General features: G+C 44.0%; 1 protein-coding gene across 3 annotated transcripts in view; it reads left to right on the top strand.

Moving 5' to 3' along the window:
* The window catches only part of LOC143767506 (uncharacterized), a 69307-nt gene extending 59223 nt beyond the window's left edge, over positions 1 to 10084 (top strand). For all 3 annotated transcript variants that reach the window (XM_077255899.1, XM_077255900.1, XM_077255901.1), the window contains exon 5: positions 8030 to 10084. In XM_077255899.1, the coding sequence (XP_077112014.1) occupies positions 8030 to 8592 (563 nt within the window). In that variant the 3' untranslated portion in view covers positions 8593 to 10084. The remainder of the gene's footprint in view (positions 1 to 8029) is intronic.
* The last annotated feature ends 2945 nt before the right edge of the window (positions 10085 to 13029 follow it).

The following is a 13029-nucleotide window of genomic DNA, read 5'->3' as shown; positions in this document are numbered from 1 at the left end:
AGGGCATTCTTTATAGCCTGAAAGGCCTCGTATTGTCTCTGGGCCCAAGGGATCTACTGGGTCTTCGGCACTCCAGCGGTCCCCCTCAGCAGCTCATTGAGAGGACCTGCCACCTTCGCGAAGTATTTAACAAACCGGCGGTAGTACCCGGCGAGCCCCAGAAAGGCCTGGATTTCAATCACTGTTCGAGGGACTGGCCACTTCTGGATAGCAGCCACTTTTTCTGGTGATGGTAGAACTCCATTTTGTGACACTATGTGGCCCAGGTACTCGATCTCTCTTGGAAAGGTGGCACTTCTTTGGCTTCACCTTCAGGTTATGAGCCCGCAGTCTTCCGAGTACCTGTCCCAGGCGGTCAAGGTGTTCTTCGAATGAGGCCGAAAACACAATGATGTCATCCAGATAGATCAGGGTAGCCTCAAATTTTAAGTCTCCCAAACACTTTTCCATCAGCCGTTGAAACGTGCCCGGAGCATTGAAGAGCCCAAAGGGCATCCGGTTAAACTCGAACAGCCCCATAGGGAGGATGAAGGCGGTTTTCTCTTTGTCTTTCTCTGCCACGGCTACTTGCCAGTATCTGCTTGCTAGATTCAGGGTGGATAAGTATTTAGCTTTCCCCAACGTTGTCAAGGAATCCTCGATGCAGGGCAACAGATACGAGTCTTGAACAGTGCAGGCATTGAGTTTCCTGTAATCTACACAGAAACCAGATGGTCCCATCCTTTTTCTTGACGAGCACCACCGGGGCTGCCCAAGGGCTCTGATCCCTCTGCACCACTCCTGAATTCAGCATCTGCCTCAGTAATGTTTTCACCTCCTGACACATCTTGGGTGGGATCTGCCGGTATCGTTCTCGAATCGGACGAGCTTTCCCTGTCGGTGTCTCATGTGTGATGGCTTCAGTACAACCGAAATCCTCGGCGTGACGTGCGAATGTGACCTGATTTTTCCACAGTATAGTTTCTATTGCTTGCACATGCTCAGGGCCCAGAGCCTTCACATCCACTTCCATTTGATCAAGGATGACCCATCCACTCCACTCCGGGGATGGCGTCTTTGTCCCCGCAGCAACTGCTAGGGTCCACCCCGCACCTTCTTTCAGTGATAAAGACATCTCCTTCTGACTCACCACTTCACCCTTATGTAGGTACACCAGGGCCAGATCTGTCCCTCGCGGCAAGGTGACCTCTGCGGGGCCCACATTCAAAGCTCTTATGGGGACATGTCCTCGCTGGACCATAGCTATTGTAGGAGCTATCATGACTTCTTGGTCCACTCCTCCGCCTACCACAGGCTGAACAATCACTTCCAACCCGTCAAGGTTGTGATAAGTCCCCACTCGAAGGTGTATACTATAGTTTCTCGCTCGGGAGGCAGGATTACAGGTTCTTTACCAGGAGCCCTGATGACCCCTACCGTCTGATAACATGGCACACTCTTTTGCGTCCCACAGACACAGATCAGTCATTGAAGGGCTTCTTGAGTAGGCTTTTGTGTAGTAGCCTTCTTCCAATATCCAGGTCCCCGTTTGGTAAACATAATCTGATCGAGTCACGTAGGATATTTATTCCAAATACAACAGGCACATCTTCTTTGATAGGCTCAGGGACTAGCAGGATCCCTTTTCACCCCACTTCTTGCCCACAGATTCGAATATTCATCCACATGACCCCTGTGACCGGGATCTGTTATTGGTTAGCAAAAAACAACCGGATCAATGTCTCTTTTTCTGGCTTGGCCAGGGCCTGGAAATGCTGCCTGACATACACTTCTGGCATCGGCGTCACTTGTGACCAGGTACCTATCCACTAGAACTCCCTCGAATTCAGCACGTAGGATGGGACACCCAGCAATCAAGTGTTCGTTATGATATGGAGCGGCCTCTCTCCTCGTCTCCCCCAGAGTGCCGCACTACTTCGGGGGTTGGTAGGTTAACAGCGGCTTCCGCTGGCCTTGAGTATAGTTCCGACAGTCTCTGGCAAGGTGCTCCGTCCTCCACATTCCCAGCATTGGATGCCTCCTCCTCGCCGGGGGGCACCTCCAGCCTGTCCTCGTGCCTCCGATGCCTGTCGGGAGGGGGCTTGCTCCCACTGATCCCGTATCGGTCGGGCCGAAGAATGGTTGCATGAGTACGGTGGGTCAGACTGTTGCAGTTCCCCCACTCTTCGCTCCATCTGGGTCGGTTTCTCTTGCACGTTGACAAGGGACCGCTACAAGTCTTGCACCATCTGGACCAGCACCTCCTGATGGTTTGGGTTCCTCTGGTATGGATGCCCTGGACACGCATCACCCCAGACGCGTAGCTCTCTTCTTTACTTTGGGCCACTGTTTCCGCCAGGATTTTATGAAACGTAAGAGCTGGATCTGCCTGGACCCGTTCTGACAGTGCCCATCTCAAGGATGTGCTGTGCAGTCCCAGAATAAATTGCTCCCGGAGTATCCGGTCTTTAGAGCCCATGCCGCCAAATCCATCAGCCTCCTTTCTATGCACCTCTGCTAACACTTCTTACAGTTGCATACTGAGAAATTCCTCCTTCTTCCTGCTGCAGCCTAGAGAAAAATGTGGCACGAAGGTGTCCGGAGCTAGCAGTCTTGCCGTAGATCTCTTCCAGGAACTTCACTAGCTCCTTCAGGGTACTGTGGGTGAGTTCTAGTTGTAGGCAGACGTTTCTGCGGGCTTCTCCCTCTAGGGCAGTTAAAGCAATGTCCGCTTCAAGGTCTGGGCTGAGGTTATAATTCTTCAGGGTGCTTTGCAGCCGGGACACCCAGTCAGAGTGGCATATTATTGCCGTCAAACTTTGGTAGCACACTAAATACTGTATGGTGCCCATAGGGAGTGTCCTTGCAGGGGTTCCACCAATGCCCACAGCATCTCCATTAACATTAGCATTCCCGTCGTTGCTGTCTGCTTCCTCCATCTTGGTGACAGTACCCTGCTCGCAGCACCACTTGAAGCGATGGCCGGGGGACCACCACGGTGCAGGAAGACTACTGTACATAAGATGAGGTGCAAACAACGATGGGTAGATTTATTGGAAGGCAAGGAGTGAAGTGGATGAGGAAGATGCAAACAGGGGTATGCAATGGCAAAAGATAATTTACAAGAGTGTTATTCTTTAGCTTGTCCGTAAAATAGCACTGTGCTCCAACTGTTACAGACTCAATATATGTTACACAAGTAAATGCAAACAATAAACAAAGAATTATGCTACTCTACGTATAACCTTCCTGGCCTTTACTAAGCAGGCCAAACGGCTGCCATGTTCTGACTATTGAAGCCTATACTAGGCCCTGACATGCACAAAACAGGAACAAACTCACGATGTTGGGGACTCAGATCCAGTCCCGGGGGGCCCGCAGCAGTCTAGTACTGTGGTGCGCACGGCTCTCTGCCAGCTCCGTGAAACGTGGTCTTCTCCTTGTTTCTGGGTCCTGGAGGTTCTCCTGGAAACTGTAAATCCTTTTTTCGGTATCTTTGCAGCTCATCGAACTAACACAGGACAGCCACCTTCGCTGCACCCGGAAAAGTCTGTCAAATCTCACAAGTCCACTCCGTTACAGGCTGGGGGTCCTCTCTTTCAGCTATATCAGGACACAGTTCTCCTCTCTTGCAGCTATCAGCACCAAGTTCTCTCTGCAGCAGCCTCAGTTCACACACACAGTTCAGGCTCCACCCCTGCCATCTGCAGAGTCCAGTCTATTCATACAGTCTATTGCAGGGGAGAAACAGAACATTCCATCACGCCAGACAAGGGGGTGCAGTCTCTTAAAGTAACAGCGTGTTCCTTACTGCTCATAACAGCACCACCCTCCTACAGTATTCCAGAAGAGGCATGACCAAAGAGGATTAGAGGGGGATAATCCGTCATGTGATTTAGACTATATGCTTCTCTTAATACATCCCAGAACTGTATTTGTCTTTTTTGCTGTTGCATCACACTGTTGAGTTATGTGCAGTCTGTGATCTATTAGTATACCAAAGTCTTTTTCACACGTATTGTTGCTTAGTTCTGTTCCTTCCATTCTGTACGTAACAATTTCGCTTTTCTTAGGGTACCGTCACACAGTGCAATTTTGATCACTACGACGGCACGATTCGTGACGTTCCAGCGATGCATTTACGATATCGCTGTGTCTGACACGCTACTGCGATCCGGATCCCCGCTGAGAATCGTACGTCGTAGCAGATCGTTTGAAACTTTCTTTCGTCGTCTAGTGTCCCGCTGTGGCGGCATGATTGCATTGTGTAACACAGGTTGTATACGATGTGCGCACAGTAACCAACGGCTTCTACATCGCAAATACGTCATGAAATTATCGCTCCAGCGCCGTGTATTGCAATGTGTGACCGCAGTATACGACGCTGGAGCGATACTTATACGACGCTGCAACGTCACGAATCGTGCCGTCGTAGCGATGAAAATGGCACTGTGTGACGGTACCCTTACCCAGGTGTAGAATTTTGCATTTTTCCCTGTTAAATACCATTATATGAGTCACTGTCCATTGTTCAAGCTTATCTAGATCCTTCCAATTTATTTCTGTGTTCTCTAGTTTTAGCTATCCCTCCTAGCTTTACATTGTCTGCAAATTTGATTATTTTACCTTCAGTTACCTTAAGGTACCGTTACACTAAACGACTTACCAATGATCACGACCAGCGATACGACCTGGCCGTGATCGTTGGTAAGTCGTTGTGTGGTCGCTGAGGAGCTGTCACACAGACAGCTCTCTCCAGCGACCAACGATCAGGAGAACGACTTCGGCATCGTTGAAACTGTCTTCAACGATGCCAAAGTCCCCCTGCAGCACCTGGGTAACCAGGGTAAACATCGGGTTACTAAGTGCAGGGCCGTGCTTAGTAACCCGATATTTACCCTGGTTACCATTGTAAAAGTAAAAAAAAAAAACACTACATACTCACATTCTGATGTCTGTCATGTCCCCCGCCGGCGTCCACAGGGTTAAAACTGCTTTCGGCAGGAGCGCTGCTATGCACGCCACACACGCCGATCCAGCGATGACAGCGGGTGATCAGTGACCCAAAAAAAGGTCCTGATCATTTCCATCCACCAACAATCTCCCAGCAGGGGCCTGCTCGTTGGTCGCTGTCACACATAACGAGATCGTTAGCGGGATCGTTGCTACGTCACCAAAAGCGTGACGTTGCAACGATATCGTTAACGATATCGTTGTGTGACTCAGCCTTTAGCTATATCATTTATAAAAATGTTGAACACTGGGGCCAAGGATATATTATTCTGGATGTTCTCTTTAATCTGACAATATCCTAACTATGGTTGTACACTAATATTTGGGCACATGGCAGTTCTCAGAATAGAAGGAAATTTGGGTATTGAAACACAGATTTGCTGGAATAGTTTTCAGACACCTTAACATGCAGAACTCTAGAACAATAGAAAAACCCCATCAATAGGAATTTTTATAGGTGTGGTAGTGACTATTTTGACCCCATAGGCACTTTTTGGTAATTGGCACACAGTGGATGCTGCAGAGTAAAGTTCATCCTGCTACAGCAATGCTAAACATGTGGATGCTAAATATGATTTGTGCACACTGCAAGGCTCAGAAGGGGAAATTGCTGTATTGGTTTATACAACCCCTGGCAAAAATTATGGAATCACCGGCCTTGGAGGATGTTCATTCAGTTGTTTAATTTTGTAGAAAAAAAGCAGATCACAGACATGGCACAAAACGAAAGTCATTTCAAATGACAACTTTCTGGCTTTAAGAAACACTAAAAGAAATCAAGAACAAAAATGTGGTAGTCAGTAATGGTTACTTTTTTAACCAAGCATAGGGGAAAAATTATGGAATTACTCAATTCTGAGGAAACAATTATGGAATCACCCTGTAAATTTTCATAACCAAAATGAACACCTGCATCAAATTAGATCTGCTCGTTAGTCTGCATCTAAGGCCTGTTTCACACGTCAGTGGCTCCGGTACGTGTGGTGACAGTTTTCTCACCTACTGGAGACACTGACTCACATAGACACATTAAAATCAATGTGTCTCTGCACTTGTCAGCATGTTTTCACGGACCATGTGTCCGTGTGCAAAACATGGAGACATGTCAGTGTTCGTGGGAGTGCACGGATCACATTAAAGTCAATGGGTGCGTGTCAACACGTACCGCACACGGATGCCGTCCGTGTGCCGACTGAGGACCACACGGACCATGCAGGAGACAGCGCTACAGTAAGCGCTGTCCCCCCTGCGTGTGGTGCTGAAGCCGTCATTCATTCCTTCTCCCCAGCAGCGTTCGCTGGAGAGAAGGAATGAAAAATCAATGTTTTGGGGTTTTTTGTGTTTAAAATAAAGTTCCTGGTCACCTCCCGCCTCCCACCCCCTGTGCGCCTGCCCGCTGGCATTAAAATACTCACCAAGCTCCCGCGATGCTTCCTCTCAGCGCCGCAGCTTGTCCTGTATGAGCGGTCAGGTGGTACCGCTCATTACAGTAATGAATATGCGGCTCCACCTCCCATAGGAGCTTTCTCCTGCACGGTCCGTGTGGTCCTCAGTCGGCACACGGCTGCCGCATGTGTGCCACACTGATGTGCCACGTGAGCACACGGACACGGATAACTCCGGTACCGATTTTTCCGGTACACACACGCACACGATGGGATTTACATACAGAAAAGCTAAACGAAAGCCATCATTAACACCTAAACAGAAAAAACAAGGTTACAATGGGCTAAGGAAAAGCAATCGTGGACTGTGGATGACTGGATGAAAGTCATATTCAATGATAAATCATGAATCTACATTGGGCAAGGTGATGATGCTGGAACTTTTGTTTGGTGCTGTTCCAATGAGATTTTTAAAGATGACTGCCTGAAGAGAACATGGAAATTTCCACAGTCATTGATTATATGGGGCTGCATGTCAGGTAAAGATACTGGGGAGATGGCTGTCATTACATCTTCAATAAATGCACAAGTTTATGTTGATATTTTGGACACTTTTCTTATTCCATCAATTGAAAGGATGTTTGGGGATGATGAAATCATTTTTCAAGATGATAATGCATCCTGCCATAGAGCAAAAACTGTGCAAACATTCCTTGAAAATAGACACATAAGGTCAATGTCATGGCCTGCAAATAGTCCGGATCTCAATCCAATTGAAAATCTTTGGTGGAAGTTGAAGAAAATGGTCCATGACAAGGCTCCAACCTGCCAAGCTGATCTGGCAACAGGAATCAGAGAAAGTTGGAGCCAGATGGATGAAGAGTACTGTTTGACACTCATTAAGTCCATGCCTCAGAGACTGCAAGCTGTTATAAATGCCAGAGGTGGTGCAAAAAAATACTAGTGATGTGTTGGAGTGTTTTTTTGTTTGTTTGTTTGTTTTTTCATGATTCCATATCTTTTTCCTCAGAATTGAGTGATTCCATAATTTTTACCATATGCTTGGATAAAAAAGTAACAAATACTGACTGCCACATTTTTTGTTCTTGATTTCTTTTAGTGTTTCTTAAAGCCAGAAAGTTGCCATTTGAAATGACTTCATTTTTGTGCCATGTCTGTGATCTGCTTTTTTTCAGCAAAATTTAACAACTGAATGAACATCCTCCATCCAAGGCACGTGATTCCATAATTTTTGTCAGGGGTTGTAGAAGCCATGTTGCTTTTCAAGAGTCACTAGAAATGTAGAAACCTATTTTTCCATAACCTAAGTAGGAACCTTGTTTTTTGCTGGATGAGTAGAAGTTTTAATTAGTATAATTTTTGGCTAGCTCATGTATTTGTTTTTTTATGGCTTTTTATTCCAATATTTGAGAAGCAGAATGAACAAGGAAAGTGAAACATCATGGTCTACTGACTCATAGCTTAAGGTCTACTGTTTGATTGTGAACTGCTATTGTTTTACTGAATAATTTGACTTGAGATTTACTATTGTACTATTGTATTGTATGTACTATTTGTACATTTCAGGTACAAATGTAAAATTATAATTAACAATATTTTATTCAAAAATATTTTGTTTTCATTCTTGGCAGATGACTGTACCAGGAAATCAGAGGGACATCTGGCATCTTCATTTTTTAAATCGGATGACTTTTATAGCACACAAGATACAGTCGAAAAGAAAGCTAATTTTCCAGATAGTCCTTCATCTTTTCACAGTGAAGATCTATCCTCTCATCACGGAAATATTTTAAGGGATCAATCAGAAGATAGGACCTGTTTAAAGTACAAAACAAATCTTGAGATTCACACAGAAGAGAACCCATATTATTGCTCAACATGTGGGAAATATTTTAGCAACAAATCAAATCTTGCTAAACACCAGAGAATTCACACAGGGGAGAAGCCATATGCATGCTTAGAATGTGGGAAATATTTTAAGCAGAAATCTCATCTTGATATGCACCAGAGAATTCACACAGGTGAGAAGCCATATTCATGCTCAGAATGTGGGAAATATTTTAAGCAGAAATCACATCTTGTTATACACCAGAGAATTCACACAGGAGAGAAACCATATTCATGCTCAGCATGTGGGAAATATTTTAAGCAGAAATCTCATCTTGATATACACCAGACAATTCACACAGGGTAGAAGCCATATTCATGCTCAGAATGTGGGAAATATTTTAGCTTTAAATTGTCTGGTAAGACATTAGAGAATTCACACAGGGGAGAATGTTCCATGCTGAGTATACCCCAATCCAGCATAGTCATATCAGATGATTGTCAACTTAATCCTACACCTAGGATCTGTTTTGTTGGCCAAATTTGACAATTATTTTTGGAGTCCAATCCTATGCATAATGAACATTTGCAAAATTCTATACTTGGATCAATGAATGAATCACAGTCGTCTAGTATACTTTGTCCAACTTAATTCTCCCATTTACTTTTTCCTGTTCCCTCATTATGGCACTAGATAGCCCGGATAATATTATCTTACTACTGCAATTACTCAGTAACAAAGTTTTGGTTTTTTTAAATTTTAAATATATTACTTTTCCATAAAGTGGTTGTCCCATGATTCCATGAACAACGTACATTTTAATCAATAAATCTTGTTATAAAAATAAGTTCCACAATTGTATGTGTAAAAAAAATTGCTCCTCTGCTGAGATAATTTTAGAAATGTGCCCCTGCTGTGTACTGTGTAATGGCTGTGTCTGACCATACAGGAACATGGTCTGAACATGCCACATGTCCTGGGCAGGGGAGGAAGCAAAAGAGATTATACAAATAGGACAGGGTAGAATCACAGCTCATGCTTCACATTTATACGATTATCTCAGCACAGGATTTTTTTAACTTTTTTTTTACATATCCAATTGTGGAACTTTATTTCAAGTTCTCTTGATTAAAATGTGAAAACTGAAAAGCCTGCTACAGCAATTGTAGCTATGAAAAACACAAAGGAGTTCGGAATTGGCAATCCCCCCCTCTTTTGGAGATAAAGCTGCTTCAGTGTACGATGTATGATTCTCCAAATATGGTTTTGGAATAAATTTTGTGACTTTTACTTTAAATACTTATTTGGTATCCCTATTGGGCTATTTGAAAGCATTAACAAAACAGTGGGATGTTTTCTTTATCTTTAAATCTGATATTTTTATTACACATTTTAAAGAGAAATTACAATAATTTACCCCCTATACCTCTCCTTTCTCCCTACTTGGAATGTTAGGATACAACTATCTATAAAGAGACCTTCTGTATAGAAAAACTTGGGCTACAGCAACATCACATATTACAGAAGATTAGTTCTCCATAGTTCTCCGTACAATGACATATAGTTCAGACAAGGTCCTCATATTCAGGCAGTTTCGATTATTCTCAATTGCTCTTTATATGAAAAAAATCATTGATATTCATTACGAGTAGAGAAGCTCCAGGGACCCAGAGTATAAAGCCACGGGGCCCGGTTTCTCTAATTTTTGGCTCTAGCATTTCTTTTAGAATAAATCCCTTTCTCATACAGTTCTGTAGTAATGACTTTGTTAAGCACGTTTTGTAAGAGGGTTAATCTGAATTAAACTAAAATGTTATCAGTTTATGTGCAAGACACAATAAAGTCCTACTACAGTTTTAACGTGTGTGTCAGTTCTTCTACATACCTTAACAAACAAACCTTGGGGTCTCCAACCAAACCTGCTGATTATGATTTATTTACATTTGTAGGTTTGGCCACTCAACACTGTTGGCTGCTTTGTGAGGCATCCAATAAGAATATGATCCCTCCTCTGTAATTATCTGATGGGATTTGAAGGCTTAGGGTACCGTCACACATTGAAATTTTCATCGCTGCGACGGCACGATTCGTGACGTCGCAGCGTCATATAAGCATCGCTCCAGCGTCGTAGACTGCGGTCACACGTTGCAATCACGGCGCTGGAGCGATGCCGAAGTCCCCGGGTAACCAGGGTAAACATCGGGTAACTAAGCGCAGGGCCGCGCTTAGTAACCCGATGTTTACCCTGGTTACCAGCGTAAACGTAAAAAAACAAACAGTACATACTCACCCGTCGGTGTCCTTCAGGTCCCTTGCCATCTGCTTCCTGCTCTGAGTGCAGCCGTACAGTGAGAGCAGAGCGCAGCACCGCTGTGATCTGCTCTCACTTTCCGGCCGGCACTCAGAGCAGGAAGCAGACTGCAAGGGACCTGAAGGACACCGACGGGTGAGTATGTACGGTTTGTTTTTTTACGTTTACGCTTGTAACCAGGGTAAACATCGGGTTACTAAGCGCGGCCCTGCGCTTAGTTACCCGATGTTTACCCTGGTTACAAGCGAACACATCGCTGGATCGCTGTCACACACAACGATCCAGCGATGTCAGCGGGTGATCAAGCGACGAAAGAAAGTTCCAAACGATGTGCTACGACGTACGATTCTCAGCAGGGTGTCTGATCGCAGTAGCGTGTCAGACACTGCGATATCGTAACGATATCGCTAGAACGTCACGAATCGTAACGTCGTAGCGATGGAAATTTCAATGTGTGACGGTACCCTTACTTGATGCCTAATATATATGGAGGTCGAATTATAAGGCATAAATATGGTTTTCTATTGATGTATGATTGAATATAGTATTATCCACTATCTATTGGCCAGTCCTTTTCACAATATCTAGACATAAGCTGTCTAAAGAGAGGCAAGTCAATATGAACCTGGTAAGAAGGCATCTTTCCCAGGCTTAGGCAAGACACCAGCAATGGCGTACTGCACTGATCGTGGCAAAGATCAAAATATCTTTCGTATATTTTCCTTGGAAAACCATCCACTCAAGGATGCCTTTCAGTGGCCATAGATCCTATAATTAAAAATGTTCCACGTTTAGAGCCGCATTAGGAAAGTCTTTTGATTCCATAAGTGGTGTTGCCAGATCGGCCTGATGGAGAAGTGACATGATCTCATTCCCTGTTTGCGATACTGTAGAAGTATATTTTCAGGTGAATCATATATTAGTTGAGCTATTGTGTGTAGCTCCTTGTTGGGGATTAATTACATTTTCCCCTTCTTCAAAATGTTTAAAGAAGAATTACTTGTCATTGGCCATGACCATCCAGTGTTTGTTTAGTTTGTGCTCCGTGTAAACTGTCCTAGGTTCTCTCTAAAGGGTCTTGTACAAATCTGTCTAAGGGTACCGTCACACAGTGCCATTTTCATCGCTACGACGGCACGATTCGTGACGTTCTAGCGATATCGTTACGATATCGTTGTCTGACACGCTACTGCGATCCGGAACCCCGCTGAGAATCGTACGTCGTAGCAGATCGTTTGAAACTTTCTTTCGTCGTCTAGTGTCCCGCTGTGGCGGCATGATTGCATCATGTGACACAGGTTGTATACGATGTGCGCACAGTAACCAACGGCTTCTACATCGCAAATACGTCATGAAATTATCGCTCCAGCGCCGTGTATTGCAACGTGTGACCGCAGTCTACGACGCTGGAGCGATAATCATACGAAGCTGCAACGTCACGAATCGTGCCGTCGTAGCGATGAAAATGGCACTGTGTGACGGTACCCTTAACCCTTTAGTGATAAAGCCAATTTTTACTTAATGACTGAGCCAATTTTTACAATTCTGACCACTGTTACTTTGAGGTTACAGCTCTGGAACTCTTCAACGGATCCCACTGATTCTGAAATTATTTTTTTTTCGTGACATATTGTACTTCATGATAGTGGTAAAATATATTCAATATGACTTGCGTATATTTATGAAAAAAAATGGAAATATGGCAAAAAACATTTAATTTTTGTGCCCTTAAATCTTCGAGTCATATCGCACAAAATTATTAATATAGAACATTTTCCAAATATCTACTTTACAATTTTGGAAACAATTTTTTTTTTGTTAGGATGTTATAAGGGTTAAAAGTTGACGAGCGATTTCTCATTTTTCCAACAAAATTTACAAAACCATTTTTTAGGGACCACATGACATTTGAAGTGAGTTTTGGAGGTCAATATGACAGAAAATACCCAAAAGTGACAATATTCTAAAAACTGCACCCCTCAAGGTGCTCAAAACCACATTCAAGAAGTTTATTAAGCCTTCAGGTGCTTAACGAAAACTAAAACAATGTGGAAGGAAAAAATGAACATTTTACTTTTTTCACAAAAAAATTACTTTGGACTTGGAACCAAACTTTTATTATTTTCACAAGGGTATCAGGAGAAAATGGACAACAAAATTTGTTGTCCAATTTCTCCTGAGTATGATGATACCCCATATATGGAGAAAAGCCACTTTTTTGGTTCATGGCAGGGCTCAGAAGGAAAGAAGCACCATTTGACTTTCTGAACACAAAATTGGCTGGTATCAAAGGTGGGTGCCAAGTTGCGTTTGAAGACCCCTGATGTACCTAAACAGTGGAAACCCCCCAATTCTAACTCTAACCCTAACACAGCCCTAACCCCAACACACCCCTAACTTTAATCTCAACCCTAACCACAACCAAAACTCCAACACCACAACTGTAACCTCAACCGTAACCCCATCAAAACCCCATCACCAACCCTAGCCTA

This window comes from Ranitomeya variabilis, chromosome 4 (genome assembly GCF_051348905.1).
Source record: "Ranitomeya variabilis isolate aRanVar5 chromosome 4, aRanVar5.hap1, whole genome shotgun sequence".
NCBI lineage: Eukaryota > Metazoa > Chordata > Amphibia > Anura > Dendrobatidae > Ranitomeya > Ranitomeya variabilis.
Note: the sequence above shows the minus strand (reverse complement) of the source record. Positions and strands in the feature narration are given on the sequence as shown.